General features: G+C 36.5%; 2 protein-coding genes across 4 annotated transcripts; one reads left to right on the plus strand and one right to left on the minus strand.

The window, feature by feature from the left end:
• Positions 1 to 65: 65 nt before the first annotated feature.
• On the minus strand, positions 66 to 5,487 carry ppt2a.2 (palmitoyl-protein thioesterase 2a, tandem duplicate 2). Of its 3 annotated transcripts, XM_052551556.1 has the most exons (11): positions 5,408 to 5,487; positions 4,269 to 4,454; positions 3,804 to 3,957; positions 3,376 to 3,471; positions 3,175 to 3,282; positions 3,001 to 3,084; positions 2,784 to 2,868; positions 2,470 to 2,524; positions 931 to 1,775; positions 289 to 331; positions 66 to 187 (listed from the first exon to the last, which is right to left on the minus strand). In XM_052551556.1, the coding sequence occupies exons 2-9, from the start codon at positions 4,422 to 4,424 to the stop codon at positions 1,632 to 1,634; spliced, it is 882 nt and encodes a 293-aa protein (XP_052407516.1). In that variant the 5' UTR covers positions 4,425 to 4,454; positions 5,408 to 5,487; the 3' UTR covers positions 66 to 187; positions 289 to 331; positions 931 to 1,631. The 3 variants fall into 3 exon arrangements, with proteins under 3 accessions (XP_052407516.1, XP_052407515.1, XP_052407517.1); XM_052551555.1 differs by lacking the exon at positions 5,408 to 5,487 and having other exon boundaries at positions 4,269 to 4,599; XM_052551557.1 differs by lacking the exon at positions 5,408 to 5,487 and having other exon boundaries at positions 72 to 210; positions 4,269 to 4,599.
• LOC127952791 (pre-mRNA-splicing factor ATP-dependent RNA helicase DHX16) lies at positions 5,481 to 19,322 on the plus strand. Its single transcript, XM_052551552.1, has 21 exons — positions 5,481 to 5,558; positions 5,932 to 6,134; positions 6,210 to 6,448; positions 6,957 to 7,131; positions 7,219 to 7,275; positions 7,424 to 7,678; positions 8,229 to 8,468; positions 8,970 to 9,158; positions 9,425 to 9,535; positions 9,702 to 9,817; positions 10,985 to 11,195; positions 11,651 to 11,749; positions 12,374 to 12,526; positions 12,757 to 12,897; positions 13,652 to 13,814; positions 14,141 to 14,259; positions 14,518 to 14,585; positions 14,686 to 14,848; positions 16,179 to 16,340; positions 17,166 to 17,339; positions 17,587 to 19,322. Exons 2-21 carry the CDS (start codon positions 5,937 to 5,939, stop codon positions 17,713 to 17,715), a joined length of 3,162 nt encoding a protein of 1,053 aa, XP_052407512.1. The 5' UTR covers positions 5,481 to 5,558; positions 5,932 to 5,936; the 3' UTR covers positions 17,716 to 19,322.
• The last annotated feature ends 207 nt before the right edge of the window (positions 19,323 to 19,529 follow it).

The following is a 19,529-nucleotide window of genomic DNA, read 5'->3' on the forward strand; positions in this document are numbered from 1 at the left end:
ATACACAGTATACACATTATGTAAACAAAAACATATACATATATATACACATACACACACACACACCTGTGTAAATCTATGAGTAGTTCTCTGTTGTCCTTTGGCTGGGGTGGATCCACTGGACAGCTCACTCTCCCCTACTGACGGTCTCAGTGTTTACACGGGATGGACACATCGGCCTTGAGCTCTAAACACATGTATATAACAAAACTGATGTATTTATTGAAGACTTTAAGTGTAGCCACGCTAGCATAGTTTGGCCAAAAATGTATGTAGTCATTTACTCACAATGTTTAATGTTGTTCTAACCCTGTATAACTCACTGTTTTACCTGGAACACAAAAGGAAATGTCAAACACAAGTGAACTAAGTTACTGACAGCCAGTCACCATTTGCTTTCGTTGCAGTTTTTCCCCATTCAATAAAAGTAAATGGTGACTGAAGCTGTCAGTCTGGCTAACATCGCTTCCGTTCCTTACAAGCCCTGCACGTCTGGAACAACATCAGGTGAATAAATGGTGACAGAATTGTCTTTGTTTGGTGGACTACTCTTTATAATCAGATCTATGAAAAACTAGCAGGGGCTCTTTAAAGCAGGATCTTAAAAACTCAAATAAATTATGCAAATAAGTGACGCGCTGGCAGAGAACTTTCCATACGATGACTAATCACAGCAACTCTCGGTTTTGATCTCCGTGTGCTCAGTGAAAAATAATTTTAAACCACTATCACAGCGCTTAAAACTGCCGCTGATATAAACCCACGCGAAACTGACTTTTGACTCCCGGAATGTCAGATTGACCCTGCAGAGGACAAAACATGATACGATAGACCAAACAACTCTTTAACACAGCCGTCAACTGACCCGATAAGTTTCGAGAAACGAAAATATCACATTACAATAAAAAATGAACAGATAAAGTCGCTTACCGAAGCTCAGGAAGTGTCTTCAGGTCTCGAGAAGAAGCTCTCGTGCGCCCAAACCAGAGTGGCAGCCGCCGCGCGCCGCTCTACCTTGCTGACGTAATCATAAATACCTGTTTCAGCGCGCAGCCGCGTGGCGCACTCCAGCTGTTCGCACAGTCATGTGCATATGGTAATGTATGTTATAAAATATTACAACACTAGTATTTCCACCTGCTAAGTAAATGGCTTTAAATCATTTATTTCTATGTTCTATTTCTATTGCTTTAAGTCAGTAATTTCTATGTGTGTCAGGAGAAAGTTACATTTCCAAACATTCGATTTTGCCATTAATTGTAATAATTAATAATAACAAGTTGTATATCCCCTGACAAACACATTTTTGCATTTTTTATAACAATTTATTAATTTATTTTATAATTTCATTTGTTAAAATTGAACATTAGACTTGGATTATCTGTGGTGGCAGGACAGAATAACTTTCCTACAATATTCAAAATGATTAGAAAAATAGAAAATAGATAGAAAACTATATATTATATAGCAAACTTTAACTATAGAAAAAATGGATCACATTATGTTAGCAAAAATAAAAAATCTTAGGTGATTAATACGTTTACAATCATAATCTACATGATACATGATTACATTGAGGATTGTGCATATGCATGTAACAAGATCAGTTTCCTTTTGTCCTTCTCCTTAGATTAAGTGAGCCACTTGTCTATGCAGTTCTTGTAAACTGTGAGGTTTGAATGCCAGGAAGTATGGTGTACACCAGGGACGACACACTTGACCACGGCTCCCTCTGAGTTCAGTGTTTTCAAGCCAAAAGCATCTCTCAGATACCACTGGGGAAAGTGGAAAAATGATTAGGACAACTAAACTGCACCACTAAATTCAAAGCATTAAAGGAATAATTAATCAAAAAATTTAAATCTGATGAAAACCCACCCTCAGGCAATCTAAGATATAGAAGAGATTGTTTCTTCATAAGAACTGAATTGGCTTAATTTATTACATCACTTGTTCACCAACAGATCATCTGCAGTGAATGGGTGCCGTCAGAATGAGAGTCCAAACAGCTGATAAAAACATCACAATAATCCACATGACTCTTAAAATCCTCGACTTTTTTTGCATGGAAATGGTGTCTGATTTGTGCATATTTCTCTCCTGATTCAGACAAGATGGCTTTTTCACTGTAGAAAGCAATATTATAGATAAAAATCTTTATCTAGATGCAATGATTTTAAGTTAAAAACATCTTGATGGATTTTTTTTATCTCACAAACGCTTTTTACTTCACAAGATAGCAACTGATAGACTGGACTCGTGTTCTCATTCTGACGGCACCCATTGATTGCAAAGGATTCATTATTTAGCAGTTGATATCATGCTAAATTTCTCCAAATCTGTTTAGATAAAGACACAAACTCATGTACACCACGGATTGCCTGAGAGTGAGTACATTTCCTTTAACAAACTAAATAAAATCAAAAGTAGTTTTACAAAATGATTATAGGAACAAATGTATCCACTCACATCCTGCTTTTCCATCTCAACCACAGTTTCATTACTGTCATAAAACCCAAAAATACTGCGGGGGGAAAAAGAGATAAACTGTAAAAAGATGTAAAAAGGGCCTGAGTTGTAGAGATTGAAAACATGCTCTAAAAATCCACCACATAATCCTATAAGACCTTTTGAAGTTCAAACGCCCCTCTACATGTTTCTCATATTCATTCCAGTCTGCTAAACACCACATTAACCCTTTCCCAGCATGTAAGACTTTGATGATTTCTAACTCTGACAAACTTTAGATGATCAATGTCCCGTGATGAAATATTTGCAGAGACCTTGACTCCCATGGTGTAATAACGCCGTCATCTTGTCCACCGATCAGCACCAGCTTCTGTATGCGCAGGAAACTGTCTCGCCACGCTGCAAGAGAACAGCAGCATACAACACAAATCAAGGCCACTGAATTGAAAGTGCACAATCAACCCAAGCAAACGCTGTCATCTGAGCAGCGTATAAACACTGGATAGCAAAAGCCATGTCGTCTGAAATTACCTGTTGAATTGGCATGCTCTATTTCTCCATTCAGTGGGGCGAGATAGATGCTGCTTTTTAAGTATCTCTCTCTTTGGTGTGGATCTAGAGGGAAGAACAAGACAGAGAAGGATGTGCTGTGAATCAAATGAAATGCAGAACACTGATTTGCATGAAAGTGACACATCCACTTACCATTCCAGTAATTGCAGATAGATATCCGTTGTCCGTATGTAGTGTAACAAAAATTGTACAGTCTTGACTTGATAAATTTAGGGAAAAAATATTTCAAATAAGATGAATCTGTAAAAGCATGGACAAAACACTTACAAGCACTTCTTTAAATAAAAGAGATGTTGTGGTGTGTGTAATGAAGGGAGGATAGGACGGACTGACCTCCATACTGTCCAGCTAGTGGTGAAGACAGTAATATCAGAGAGTGAACATTGTGCGTCGGCAGGGTTGCAAGAAGTCCTCGGCATATCAATCCACCTTTGAAAATATGATATGAAAAACAGTTAAACAGTGCCGTTCATAAGTTTGGAGACAGTATGATTTTTGCCCCCAAAATATGAATGTTTATTTATTTATTTTTAGAAAGGATGCATTAAATAGATAAAAAATTCAGCTTTTCCATCACAGCATTAAAATACACTTTGAAATATATTAAAACAGAAAACAGTTATTTTAAACTGAAATATTATATCAGAATATTACTGTTTTTACTGGATTTTTGATCAAATAAATGCAGCTGCGGTGAGAATATGAGACTTTTGAATGGTGTATATGTAACAAATGTCTTATTGGATATAAGTTTAGATGACCTTGTGAGAAGCAGATGAGATGGACACCATCATCAGCGCTCTCCATGATGGGTCTGACGGCCTCTCTGAATCCATCTACCTGTTGCCAAAGTGGCTTCATACTGCTAATGTAGTCATAAAGTGCTAGTGTGGTCACTTTGGTACCTGGATGAGACTAAAACACAGTGGAAAACAGAAGTTGGTGAGTTTCATCCTTGATAAAAAGGAGAACTACCAAATATAGTGAACTGTAAGATGGAACTGAAATAACTTTAAAAATGATCTTTTTCTGCATTTCAAGTTTTGGTGCAAACATTTTTTTTTTTTTTTGGTTTAAAATCACAATATAATGTAACATTTAAAATATGATGTAAAAATACAAATAGAAGTGCATTAGTTATTTTACTTACATTAAATGAACTTATATAGGCCTAATAAAAATGAGGTTAAATAAGAAATGAAAATAAAAAAATAAAATGATCTTACCTGATTGATAAATTTAGCCAAAATATCAAACTGTCTTGGTCCATCTAATATCCCGTGAACAACAATAACTGGTCTGTATCCCATGACGGAGGACAGAAGAAATACAGCCCATATAACAACACATGGTCTGCAGCCATCAGTCATCAATCCCCCCATAAAGGCACTCCGACGATATCTCTCAATAATCTATGAATTGAAACCAATTTTTATTTCTTTAATAAAAATTTTAGTAGGTTCCAAGCACACAATCCCAAGGGTGACAACACGTTCTGCCGAAAGAGCTGAAGCGCTATCTAGATTCGAGATGTTTATATCTGGTAAGTTGTTCCGCATGTGATGTTCTGTCACAGTTTGAGGTGATGCTTATATCAACCACTTCCTCTTTCTCACCAGATGATGTGGTTCATCAAAGAAATGCATTGCATGCTACTACTTGAGAATATGTCACATTGTTTACGTATATAATTTTCTTACTGAATGCAAGTTAAATAGGAGTTTCTACAAAGGGCTCAACAGTTTTAATCTTTCGGAGCACTAAATATATTTAAGCTACCAGTCACTGATAAACTAAAATACATAGTTTTGAACATTCTTTACAAAATGTAGCTATATATGATTTTACAAAATATACATAAAAAGTTTTAAGGACATTTGTAATGAACTATGTCTTAGGTGGGCATTATATTTCCCATTCGTTTTAATAGGAAATGCATGCGACGCGTCCACCGGGAAATATAACGATTCATATTTAAGCATGGCACATCTGGTGCTCTGAACGCTTTCAATGTAGACTTGTATTTTGACAGGAATCATATATGTTCGTTTTGTTCCGCAAACTATACAGGATTCAAATAACACGGTTCAGCGGAAACACTAAAATATCTAAACTTTACAGTCTGTTGTCTCCAAGCATCGGTGCATGAAATAAAATGCAGCCAGTAACATCTATCTAATATTTTTATCTAATTATCTAGATTTGCACTGAGAAAAGTAACATGTACCACGTGACCACGCCGTCTGATTAATTGTCGATCTAAGCGATAATTTAATTTTCACATGAATTATCAAAAATCATAACAGAACAGTTAGCGACTACTACAAACCAGACCAAATACAGACCAATTTCATATAAATATTACCTATGTATTCGCTTAATTTGTGTCTATTGCTAGACCACGTCTGAATGTGTTACTCAGACTTTTATTTTGACAGGTCGCGCACAGACCGTAGTGACCCGGATGTAGCCTTCATGTTTTCATAGGAGAAAGCGTGTGGAGACGCTACGCTAACGTAAGTCTGAAGTTTCTTCTGAATTATGATACAGTCGTGTATGTATTGTGTATGTGTATAAAACACATCTGACTGTACACGGTGCGGCTGTTTTCAAGTACAGTAATGAATAAATATAATTAAGTGTCCGCTGTTGACCTAACGTACTGCTAATTTCTATGTTCTGTATCGGAAAATAACAGTCTCAGTTTCTACAGAATTTTTCTTGTAAACATAAATTTCACGCACAATATAATTTGACGGCTTATTTTAATGAAATTTTGAATTCGAGTTGGTTACGAGAGTGTTATCTGGTGTTTCACATTATATTATGGTGAAAACTGTATTGATGCATTCTCGTGTAATACTATATGTGTTGTGTTCTTGTGCACAGTCACAATGGCCAATCTGGAACAGTGGGTTAGTGACCAGCTCCATGACATCCTGGGTTTGAGTGACCGATATGTGGCCCAGTTCATGATCGGTCTGGTGCAGAAGTCTTCTGGACCTCAGGACTTTGTGGCTCGGCTTGAGCAAACCGGAACCATTGATATTGATCAAAGAATCACAGCGTTTGCACATGAGCTGTACAACAAAGTAAGTGTGCTCACTCAGTATGTTTAATGGAATTCATAAATTAAGATATACACTTACATTTAATGACCATTTCAGGCTCCCAAAAAACATGTGGCAGAAAAACCTGCTCGGGCCGTGGAACGACAAGTCATGGAAATGGAGAGAAAGAACCGAACCTACACTCTTCTGGAGGACAGTGAAAGTGATGGAGAGACATCAAGAGAAAAAGGAAAAGATAAGAAAAGTAAAGACCGGGACAAAGGAAAGAAGAGAAAACACCTCAGACAGAAACGAGATGAAAGTTCATCATCCAGTGAAGAGGACAGCAAAAAGAGGTAATCATGTCAGGCTGTCGATCTTTTAGATGCCGCGGACCCCCAAATATGAAGGTCCTCTTGCGATGGACCCCCGTTATAAAATTTTGTTGTATGCAGAATTTGTACTGTGAAAGAAAAACATCATAAAATGAAAAAATATTTGGAATATTTACATTAATATTTTTTTTCCTTACTGTACCATTTCCATTAAATGTTTTTCAGTGGTTTATTCATTCATTGATTGTTTTGCCAATTTGTTTACGTCAATCTATTTTGGATGTATTTAAATTAAATTATTTATTTTATTCATTATTTATTTTAATTATTAATTATGAATTATATAATTACATCAAACCCTTGCACTCCCTGGTTCCCTGTGTGTCCCCGGACCCCAGTTTCAAAAGCCCGGGACTAATACAAAACATTTTCAATAAAAGGCTTTAAATATGTCTCATTCAATCAGAAAGGGGCAACTATGCATCTCATCACTGTACTTTTGTTCCTGTTTGGTCTTTGACTCTTTTAGCACTAAAGTCATGGACGAGCCCAAAAAAGCTGCTAAAGAAGATGAGGAGGAAGAATGGGAGCGGGAAGAGAGAGAGAGAATTCAAGATCTGGAAGAGAGGGATGCATTTGCAGAAAGAGTGAAACAGAAGGACAAAGACAAGACGAGACACATACTTGAGAGAAACGACAAAAAGGTAAAGCTAAGCAAGATCTTGTCTACTAGTATGATCTAGGAAATTATGAGTGCTAATGATGTGCATTGTCTGATTTCATCATCTCAGGCTTATGAGGAAGCTCAAAAAAAACTCAAAATGGATGAAGAGGATAAAAAGAAAATGGTGACGAAGTCTTAAGTTGTACTTGCATGCAAAAGAATGTTCTTTTTATGATGCAAACATGTTGACCTGATTAATACAATATTCCAGTTTGTAGAACTCTGTACGAAGCAGCAGTGATATCTGTTAACATTCAGTGTGGTCTCTTCAGCTTCCAGAGTTAAGGAAACAGTCCCGATGGCAGTATCTGGGCAAAAGAGAGCAGGAGAAGATTGATGACCTCGAGGCTGAAATTAAGGACGAGGAATACCTCTTCTCCACTCAGAACCTCACAGAACGGGAAAAGAAAGATTTAGAATACAAGCGGAAGGTCAGAGACCTGGCCCGAGACTACAAGAAAGCTGGAGCGAAAGAAAAAGAGGAGAGAAAGAACAGATACTACATGCCAGAGGAGAAAAGAAACAAGGTGATGAGCTACAGGGGGATTATGGGATATTTTAATACAAACTGACAAGACTGGGATATTTAAATCAGTTAGCAGTACCTAATATCAAGGTTTCAATTTTTCATATAATTCATAAATTAGTGCTTTTATTCATCAGGGATGCATTAAATTTAAAAAAGTGATTTGAGACTATTCTATTTCTATTTCAAATGAATGCTGTTCTTTTAGTTCATATTAGAATGATTTCTGAAGGATCATGTGACACTGAAAACTGGATTAATAATGCTGAAATGTAAGCTTTGCATCACAGGAATAAATAACATTTTCAAATATATTAAAATAGAAAATTTAAATTGGAATAATGTTTCACAGTATTACTGTTTTTACTGTGTTTTTGGTCAAATAATGCAGCCTTGAAGAGAGAAACAGAAGAGAAACATCTTATCAAACCCATAACTTTGAGCAGTAGTGTATATGTGTTATTGGAAATTCATACAAATATTTATTTGACATACTTTATTATGAAATATTGAATAGTTTTTCTCTTGTCCTCTTTGTCCCCTGCTTTCAGTCCATTCCTCAGAAAGACATGGAGCTGGAGTTTGAAGAGACTCCCAGAGAGGGAGGTGGGGAGCAGGGCCGCTGGGAGGAGGCGAGAGTGGCCACTGCCACCCTGCAGTTCGGGGCCAGAGAAGAGCGGGAACGCCGGATAAAGGAGGAGCAGGAGAGATACCAGCTCATTCTAGAGGAAGAGGAGATGATCAACTTCGTCAGCACGGCCATTACTATGAAAGGAACACTGTCAGAAATGGTGAACATCACTGAATTATATTTTACACACATCATGAGATACAAAACCAGTCTTAAGTGTAAAGCTGAACAAAGAAACTTTCCGTTGATGTATGGTTTATTAGGATCGGACAGTAATTGGCCGTGATACAACTATTAAAATATCTGGTATCTGAGGGTGCCAACTGCCAAGAAATCAAAATACTGAGAAAATCATCTTTTTAGTTGTCCAAATGAATGCATAATGAATCCAATGCATATTACTAGCCCAGAATTAAGTTTTGATATATTTACTGTTGGAAATTTACAAAATATCTTCATGGAACATGATCTTTACTCAATACACTAATGATTTTTTGGCATAAAAGAAAAATCAATAATTTTGACCCATACAATGTTTTCTTGGTTATTGCTACAAACATACCCCAGCGACTCAAGACTGCTTTTGTGGCCCAGAGTCACATATTTCCATGTCTTTTATAAAAGAAATAATAACAATATTGTATCTTCCTATTTTCTTCAGGAAAGTGAACCCGAGTTATCACAAGCTGAGAAGCAGAAGCTGTCCATCCAGGAAGTGAGACGCAGCCTCCCCATCTTTCCTTACCGAGAAGATCTCCTCGCTGCCATCAGAGACCACCAGATGTTGGTCATAGAGGGTGAAACCGGATCTGGCAAGACCACCCAGATCCCTCAGTATCTCCTGGAAGATGTTCGTACTTGTAATAAAAAAAAATATTTACTGGCGGATAGTTTTTAGGATTTTTGTGGATCCAGCACTGGTTCATGTGCCTTTCTTCACACAAGAATATAAAGTATCTGGAACAGGCAGGGCCTCTTTTTTAAAGTTTGATGTGTGAGCATTAATAGTACACATTAGCTATAATTCCATTACATAATAAAAAAGAAAATTGTGATCAAAAAACGTAAAAAAAAAAAAGGTTGCATTTCTTGATAATTTCCTCTTTTCTTTATCAGGGGTACACTAACGGAGGAATGAAGATTGGCTGTACTCAACCTCGAAGAGTGGCGGCCATGTCTGTAGCAGCCAGAGTCGCACAGGAAATGAACGTCAAATTAGGAAATGAGGTCAGAATTTTTTTTAGGAAATTTAATGCTTACTAAATGTGTGATTTTTCTATATGATGAGCCTTCAAATTTGTACAGTTAAAATATTTGCATACTTGAACATTGTAGTTTATCTTTGTGGCAGATTTGTAGTTTTTTGATCAGGGATGTTGCCATATTTTCACAGGTGGGCTACAGCATCCGTTTTGAAGACTGTACGTCAGAACGCACGATCCTGAAGTACATGACTGACGGCATGTTACTCAGAGAGTTTCTTACAGAGCCTGACCTCGCCAGCTACAGGTGAAAACTTATCTCACACGGTTAATATTTTAAAGGGTTACTTCACCCAAAAATGAAAATTCTGTCATTAATGACTCACCCTGATGTCGATCCAAACCCGTAAGACCTTCGTTCATCTTCAGAACACAGATTGAGATATTTCTGATGCATTCTGACAGCTCTCTGACCCTCCCATAGACAGCAAGGGTACTACCACGATCAAGTCTCCGAAACGTAGCAAGGAGATCATTAAAATAATCAATGTGACATCAGGGGTTCAACTGTAATATTACAAAGCTACCAGAATAATAGAAAATAACTTTTTATAGCACCATTTTGGAGAGTAACACATACATATATACATGTGCATACATATATTTTTTACGTACGTGATACTCTCAAAAATGGCGCTATAGCATGATGCAGAGGAGACGAATTGTTGAATAAAGTATTTTTGTTTTCTTTGTGTTCTCGTAGCTTCGTAATATTACGGTTGAGCCCCGGATGTCACATGGATCATTTTAACGATCTCCTTGCTGCGTTTCTGATCCTTGAAGTGAAGCGAAGTGACATACAGCCAAGTATTGTGACCCATACTCAGAATTCGTGCTCTGCATTTAACCCATCCAAAGTGCACACACACAGCAGTGAACACACACACACACACACTGTGAACACACACCGAAGCAGTGGGCAGCACTTATACTGCAGAGCCCAAGGAGAAGTTGGGGGTTCGGTGCCTTGCTCAAGGGCACCTCAGTCATGGTATTGCCGGCCCGAGACTCGAACCCACAACCTTAGGGTTAGGAGTCAAAATCTAACCATTAGGCCACAACTTCCCCCGAATTCCCCACAACTTCCCCCATCCCTGACTGTGTAAGGATGCTTGCTGTCTATGGGAGGGATGGAAAGCTCTCGGATTTCATAAAAAATATCTTAATTTGTGTTCTGAAGCTAAATGAAGGTCTTGCGGGTTACGTGACAGAATTTTAATTTTTTTCTGAACTATCCCTTTGATATTTACTCTGTAATTTAAGGACTCTTACTTTACAGAAAATAATATTTGAATATTTGATCTTTTTAATTTTGTATGATATAGAAGTTTACCTTTACAGATGTAATATTTTTGACAGTTTAAAATATGACTGCCAACATTGCTTTTTAATTGTCTGTTTTGTCTGTGATCAGTGTGATCATCATCGATGAGGCCCACGAGCGAACCTTGCACACAGACATCCTCTTCGGTCTAATCAAAGACATTGCACGTTTCCGCCCTGATCTGAAGGTTCTGGTGGCCAGCGCCACTCTGGACACTGAGCGCTTCTCCTGCTTCTTTGATGACGCACCAGTATTTAGGATTCCAGGTCGTAGGTTTCCCGTGGATATCTACTACACGAAGGTAATAGACCGTGGTTAAAGCAGAAGACATTCAGTTTGTCATACGATGACATATATATTATTGGTGAAATGTAATGTATTGTATATTTAATCGTGCATGTTTATTTTTGTATTTAGATGAACTCTAATGCTCATTAAGATTCAAAATGAAAAAAGGAAAATTAATAGCACTGTCATATGTAATCAACAAGTGAATTCCTTTTTCATGTAATGTTGTGATACTTAAATTAACTTTTTAGCATTTAAAATGATTTTAATTGATTTATTTAGTCTAAATAGTGTAGAATTTTAATATCAGCCATTTATCCGATATTAGTCATAACATAGAAATAATTATCAATTTATCGACTAGACTTTCTCTGACATGGGGTAAGAATCCAGTTGTGATTTCTCTGATCTATTTTTGCCTTCATTTGAACATTGCATATTGCTAATATCATTTGACTCTTGCTTCAGGCTCCGGAGGCCGACTACCTGGAAGCATGTGTTGTGTCAGTGCTACAGATCCATGTCACTCAGCCGCCAGGAGACGTACTGGTGTTCCTCACAGGACAGGTCAGTCCTTGGCACTCAGTCTGTTTATAGTTCATACTTCCTTTGTCGATGGACTTGAGCCGTATCTATCAGTGCATACATCTATTAAGAGTAGCTGTGTTGCGTCTGAGTCATGACGTAGCAGTAAAAAGCTTTTCCAATACGTCACTATCGATTTTTGACACAGTCACTTCTGGCTGGTTGATGATAACATACTGCTTTGAATTGATATGTTGTGGAAAGTGCTATACAAGTAAACGTAAAATTAAAAAAGATTTCATAATTAAACTGTTTTTATCAGGTATATTTTAATATGTATTTATAAGATGTATTGGTAACAAGGGTGCCAGAGGTATTATATTGGAGCTGCAGCGACTACTAACAACATGCACTAAATATATTTACACTAAACTAACCCTACATCCATTTCCTGTCTCTTTCCACTGTTTATCAATAAAGAAATAAAATGCACTGATGTAAAATAAATAAAAAAAATGCTTTGTTTGTCGAAATAGAAAATCTGTAATGAGCCAGAAAGATTGAATGTTCTGGTATTTGTATATCAGGACAGTTTGTGGACCATCAATAGTATGATGATATTTCTATTGGTAATATTGACGTTTACGGTGTGCTTTGGTGTTGCAGGAGGAGATTGAAGCATGCTGTGAACTTCTACAGGAGAGATGTAGGAGACTGGGCTCGAAGATATCTGAACTCATTGTTCTGCCCATCTATGCCAACTTGCCTTCAGACATGCAGGCCAAGATCTTCAATCCCACTCCGCCTGGAGCACGCAAAGTAAGAGCACCAGCAGGGGGCAGCATGTCTGTTCAAATCTGTGGAAGATTACTCATATTTAGTTGAAAATGTTTTCTTAGCTAATGCTTTTATCCAAAATCAAACCAGACACAGAGATGCAAAATCTTATGGAAATGTTTTTCTATATTTTGTTCCTTCGTCTTGATAAATGTGCTTAACTCTGAATATGAATTTCTTTAGTAACTGTGTGTGGTGTTTTTGGGCTGCAGGTCGTGGTGGCCACAAATATCGCAGAGACGTCTCTCACCATCGACGGCATCATCTACGTCATTGATCCAGGTTTCTGCAAACAAAAGAGCTACAACGCAAGAACAGGAATGGAATCTCTTATTGTCACTCCCTGTTCACGAGTAAGAGAAGCTTCTAGCAACAGCATTGATCTGTAACGTATGCAGGAAACCCAAAAGTGTTAGACAATTAGCCATTTACATTTATTCATTTACATTTATTCATTTATTTGAAGGCTTTTATCCAAAACAATAATTACATTTAGATGTATGAATGTTACAAAATGTAGTTTCATTCATTTATTAATGTTGTTGTATTAACCGTTATTGATCAAGAATTGTTATAAATAGCAACAGCAACAATAATTATTTGCTTTCTTGATTATTGTTAATAGTTATAAGTACTAATAAATTATTATAAAATACATACATTTTATGTTTATTATTAGTAGTATCAGTATCATCAGTAATCATCAGTAATATTCAGAATAAAATAATAGCATTATTATAGTATAATTATATTGTGTATATATATCAGTTATAGCAACAATAATAATTATTACGATTTAGTATCCATATTAATTAATACATTAATATTATTAATAAGTAAAATGAATTATCCATAATAAGAAGAAAGATAAGAAGAGCTTAATCACATGTAAATGGAGACAGACTTATTATTTATTCTCATTTGTTTTGAGTCTTGAGTCACTCATTTAAGTAAAAAAGTCATATTAAATATAAAATGTTTGTGATTTTTTTTTTTTTTTTTTTTTTGAGAAAAAAAATAGTAATGCTTTTTAGTTAATAAGGTTAAATGATGGTTAACACTGATGTTGTGAAGCAGTGATTGATAATGTGTTTTGTTATTGTGCAGGCATCTGCCAATCAGAGAGCAGGTCGTGCAGGAAGAGTGGCTGCTGGGAAATGTTTTAGGCTGTACACCGCCTGGGCATTTAAACATGAGATGGAAGAGACCTCCATCCCTGAGATCCAGAGAACAAACTTGGGCAATGTGGTTCTGCTGCTCAAAAGTCTCGGTAAGAATGAATGAAATGACTTTTTCTTCCTGACTTCACCATGACAAATCCACATGGCCAGTTTGATGGATATGAAATTCTCAGAAAGATATTCATACAATGCCAAATATGGCTTAAGTGTCCAAATTCTTTTTAGGCCATTCCACTAAGGTTCTAGTGTTGAGTGTCTTTGTAACTCAGGCAATTTTGTGGTGTGGTTTTTTTTAATTGGAACTTTAATGCATAAATAAATAGACCTGACACTTATTCACTCCCTATAATCAAACACAATGTGTATTTTAATATGTGCTTAAAATCGAACGTGTTTCTCCTGATCTGTGTGCCAGGCATAAATGACCTGATTCATTTCGACTTCATGGATCCTCCTCCTCATGAAACACTGGTGTTGGCGCTGGAGCAGCTTTATGCCTTGGGCGCCCTTAACCACCTCGGTGAACTCACTAAGGTGTGTAAAAAAAACTTTACAATCCTATAATTATGCTTTAATAGAATACAAACTTTGGTAAATTCAATTGTGTTCACAACACATTTACAAAGAGGTTTACAACAAAAGGCTGGGAGTCAATAAGGGTTCTGGACCCATCAATGAACTAGAAATAAATGACTGCAGCTTTCCATTCATGAATATCCCCTCTGGAAATATGCCAATATTTAGCTCTTTCATCCAGGGTTTTGACTTTATTTGTTTCCTCTTGCACTGTAGCTCGGCCGAAGGATGGCTGAACTTCCTGTGGACCCCATGCTGAGTAAAATGGTCCTGGCTTCTGAACAGTGAGTCAAAATTGCAAATTTTGTTATGTACTCATCATTGCCTTTTACCTGGAGTTGTTATCGTGATGTTTTAAACATTGCTCATCATTCTGTCCTTCAGTTATAAGTGCTCTGAGGAGATTCTAACCATAGCGGCCATGCTGTCGGTGAACAACTCCATCTTCTACCGCCCCAAGGACAAGGTGGTTCATGCCGACAACGCTCGAATGAATTTCGTTGTACCAGGAGGAGATCACATGGTGTTGCTCAATGTATATACACAGGTGTGTTTATGTATGCACTTGGAAATAGCGCTCAGATCAGCAATCAGTCTAAAGCTTCATACACGTTTACAGCCCAGATTCAAGATTTTCATGTCACATACATGGTTATATGGAGAACATATGACCAGCAGTTGAATGCATGTGCTAACAGAAATGATTTGTTATTGTCAGAATACTCCTCACCTCTAGCGTGACTTTGCAGCAGATGCATTGCTGAACAGGTTATGCAGGCCTCTGCGGGCGTGTGTGTTTATGTGTAGATGCTGAAGAAGGAAGTTCTTGTCTTGTACAATTATAACTTTGGAATGAACAGTGTTTTGTAAGAATGACTGTTCAAACAGCAGAAACACTGTATTAAAAAAAGCATTTTGGCAGCATTTGGCATCTAAAATAAAGCGTTTAGAAGTTTTTTTGGTTGCTAGATTACAGAAGTGCTCAATAATTTAAGTTCTGAAGCAGGCTGTATTTAGTAAGCATTAATTACAGTAATGTTTTCACTTTACTGATCCTGATTGCATTGGTGCCATACAATATCTTAATTTCTTCTGAATATTTATGCCTTTTTGGGACCAAAAGTAAAAATGTCTTATATTCCAAAACAAGGTTTTTCATCCAATCAATTCAACCTTTCAACTGGACCCTCTATGCATATTTTTTTTTTGTGTGTGTAAAATATTCATATTTTTTCAACCATACTTTTTGATTTGTTTTAACAAAACAATTTCAATATGTATCTCTAATTGCACATTATCACATGAACTACCATTCATAGAATGGTCTGATAACCTAAAGTATAAATCACAGTAATGTTCATAAGAGTCAATTGTGAGTCCGACTTCTCTGCTTGTGGTGTGTTTGTTGTTGCATGCACAGCAGACACAATTGTTGTATTCATTAGTATTCAGTTGAGCTTTTTTTTTTTTTTTTAAATTTGGTGGGTAAAGTAGTTCCCTTTTTACTTTTAATCGAACATACCAAAGTGATGATTCTCAAATCAGAGATGGAGTCTGTTGTAAACTCAGTAAATTCTCTGAACGATTCACTGCCTGAGTTTTTCTCCTTCTCTCTTATGGAGTTGCTCCATGTTCAGTTCAAGTCAGACTTAACAAAAAAAATTATTTGCAAATCATTGAGGGAATTGATTCGAAACGGTCTGATTCCAAAACACTTACTCAAAAATGAGTATTTATCAGTTTGTGGCTGAATCAGTAAAAAGGATGAATCATGAGTTCGTGAATTAGACTTCACTGCTTGCGCTGTTTATTGTTGCGTGCAGTTTTTGTTTGCCAGAAAGGAAAATGCATTCAATAGTTTTCTCTTTCTCTGTCAGTGGGTAGAGAGCGGTTACTCCACTCAGTGGTGCTTCGAGAACTTCATCCAGTTTCGCTCCATGAAGAGAGCTCGAGATGTCCGTGATCAGCTGGAGGGGTTGATGGACAGGATCGAAGTGGAACTGTCCAGCTGCAGCGGTGACAGTGTGCCCATTCGCAAGGTGATTTCCTTATTCCCCCTCACTTTCTTCCTCCAGTGATATTGTGTTTGAGCAGAATCTTGCTGCTTTGCATGTGATTGCTATCTTGAATTTATGAACCTTAGTTAACCTTGATAGGCTGTATTTACTTTAAAGTTTTAAGACGCTCTTATTTGTGGCCCTTACCAGCTTAAATCACTGAAGTAGAATTTGTGGCACAATTAGCATTTTTACTATGAAGGTAAGTGCTTGCTTGTCTTATTAGGGCTTTTCACATTGCGCTTAACCCAAGGTTAACATGTTTTTTTAATCCAGGTTAAAAAAAATTTGTGAAGGAAAAATATTAAACGGGGAACATTCAAACAAACTTAATGAAATCAGCTTTCAAGAGTAAATATGTGTCTCTTTTTTTTGTACTTCCTGCTTTGTGAAAGACTATAGTGTCACCATGATTCATCAGTATTTAAAAGACAATGTTATTTTTTACATTAGAGTATTTCATAATTCAGACTAACACAATAGCTGGATACTTACATATTTGCTGACTGTGTTGCTACATCTTACCAGATACTTTTGGTTATTAAAAGGTGTTTGGCATTGATGAAATCCAGGTTAGGTGACTAAGAATCATTTGTGGTATGAATAAGTGCACAAATACTTTTTTTTTGTCTGATTTCTGTAGCAATTGAATATTGCAAAATTATTCAGTTATGTAGTTTAGTGATCTACTACTGTTTAATTGAAACCAAGTATTTCTAGAGATGTGTACAAAATAAATATCAATACATTATAGTACAACTTCACCAGATTATGATCTAAATGTGATTTTCTTCAATTTTCTTCCAGGCGGTGACTGCGGGATATTTCTACCACACGGCACGCTTGAGTAAAGGGGGATATAAAACAGTCAAACACCAGCAGACTGTTTTCGTCCATCCCAACAGCTCACTCTTCGAGGAACAGCCACGTTGGATGATCTACCACGAGCTGGTCTTCACCACCAAAGAGTTCATGAGACAGGTATGGAGTCGCCCTTCACTGTATTTTTAGTCTGATATCACTAATGTTATCGCATCCAAGCATCATAGTAACACACTAAAATCCACTCCTAGCACTTTAGAATCATTAGATTTAGAAATCATTAGATTTGGCAACCACCAAGACTACCCTACATTCCTGTCAGCAAGTTTTGCATGAAAAAGCACTTAATATTTCTTCAGAAAATGTAAAAATATGCTTTATTCGAAACGTTCTATCTGTTTTGCAGGTGATCGAGATTGAAAGTGGCTGGCTGTTGGAAGTGGCTCCTCATTATTATAAGAACAAAGAACTGGAGGACAGCAGCAGTAAGAAGATGCCCCGCAAACAAGGCAAAGCCCGTGAAGAGCTGGGCTGATCCTGAGATGTTTGGAGATCAGTGGTGTGAGACACAGCAGTGTTCAATGGGAGACCTTATCAGACCTTTCGTTTGGTAATTTGCTGATCTGTGGAAAGTATTTAGGAGATTTTGGAGACCCCTAATTTTTATGTTTCGGCTGAAGTTGTTTTTCACGTGTTTGAATGAGGAAATATATTTTTGATTACAAGTATACACGTGGTGTTTTTTTATTATTTATATACTAACCTCTGACACTATTTAAAGATGAATGTGATCAAAGGTCATGCTGTTGTAGGTAATTAAGACAAGTGATTTCATAAATACACAGAGATGTTTTCTGTGATATGTCGTGCTAAACCTCCTGCTAATTGTCTAAAGTACATGATGTTTAGGGAAGAGAACCAGGAGGAAATGCTCATACTTCAAAACAAGGATAGTCATATGGATACATTTCAAAGACAAAGGTGAAAATAGGGTTTACCGTTGATACATCAATATAAAAGGGCAGTATTTATCAATGCAGAAAGGTTAATGTGTTACAACAGGCACACCCTGCAGTTTGTTAGAATATTCAAGTGTGGATATATCATCTCAATCCAAGAGCTGCTTTTTATATTTTACTAAGAAAAGTTCTGATAGTTTAATATATAGCCAGCAGTCAATGATTGGTAGTTTCCAGTAGTTTTTGTAGTTTCCAACTAAAGCTCCCAGTTGTACGGAAAGACAGCTGAAATTAGTCTTTGGTCAATGAGTAGCCAACAGAAAGTTTTTTTTTTTTTTTGAATGATTGGCACAATATTATATGGTCTTGTTTGTTAGTATTATTGCGTTTATGACTATGCGATCCAAAATAACACCAGATTTTAATCGTTTTTGGACGTAAACTAGGCCATGACTTAAGGGTGATTCATAGAAAATGCATTTTGCAATCAAATGAGCTGGATTAAAAAAAAAAAGTTGTATTTTTTTAAAAGTTTAACTTAAAACTTAAAAAAGAAACAAACACGTCCATGTAGTGCATACAGAAAAACAACTGAAAAACGTGTTTTACATTCTTTTCAAAAAGTTTTTTTTTTCTTCAGATTCTGCATTCCATTCTGTGTTCTTTTTGAAGGGTTTTTCAAATTACATGTTCAGTTTTGTTTTCCTTTTGAAAGGTTATTCAGATTCCATGTCTTTTTTCATGTATGTGAACTGAATATCTTAAGAAAATGTGGAGGTTTTTTAAATTCATATGAATTGATATGATATGTTTTATACAAAGAAGAATGTATGCACAAGGTCCACCCCTAAACCTAACCTTCAGAGGGTCATAATTAGATCATATGAAAATTGTGAAAGATGTTGTACAAATTCTTATTAATTAGCCATGAATTCACCAAAACATAAGGTTACAAATTTCAGGGAGAGTGTTTGGTGTAAAAGGTCACTTATGAAAGTTCCTCCGCTTTTCAAGTATTTGAAACCAAATCATCAAACATCAAAAGACCAGACAGGATGGGTTTTGACTCATTTACAAACTGGCAACTTATCTGATGCTCTTTGAATTTTACATTCTCACAGTTCTGTTTTTCTGACCCTGCCACGGAATAAAAAAAAAGTTCAGACTTTTCTTGGAGTTGCAACTCACGAGTTTGTCTCACAATTCTGTTTAGCAATTGTAACACTTTTTTTTTTTTTTCCACAGTTGCAAGAAAAAATTGTGTGATTAAAAAGTTGCAGTTATCTTTTTATTTTTTATTCCGTGAGAGAAACAGGCTTTCCTACCTTGCTTTGTTCAAACAATGAAACTACAGTTAATCACAACACCATATGTTCCTGCTAAAAAAAAA

Source organism: Carassius gibelio, chromosome B3 (genome assembly GCF_023724105.1).
Source record: "Carassius gibelio isolate Cgi1373 ecotype wild population from Czech Republic chromosome B3, carGib1.2-hapl.c, whole genome shotgun sequence".
Taxonomy (NCBI): domain Eukaryota; kingdom Metazoa; phylum Chordata; class Actinopteri; order Cypriniformes; family Cyprinidae; genus Carassius; species Carassius gibelio.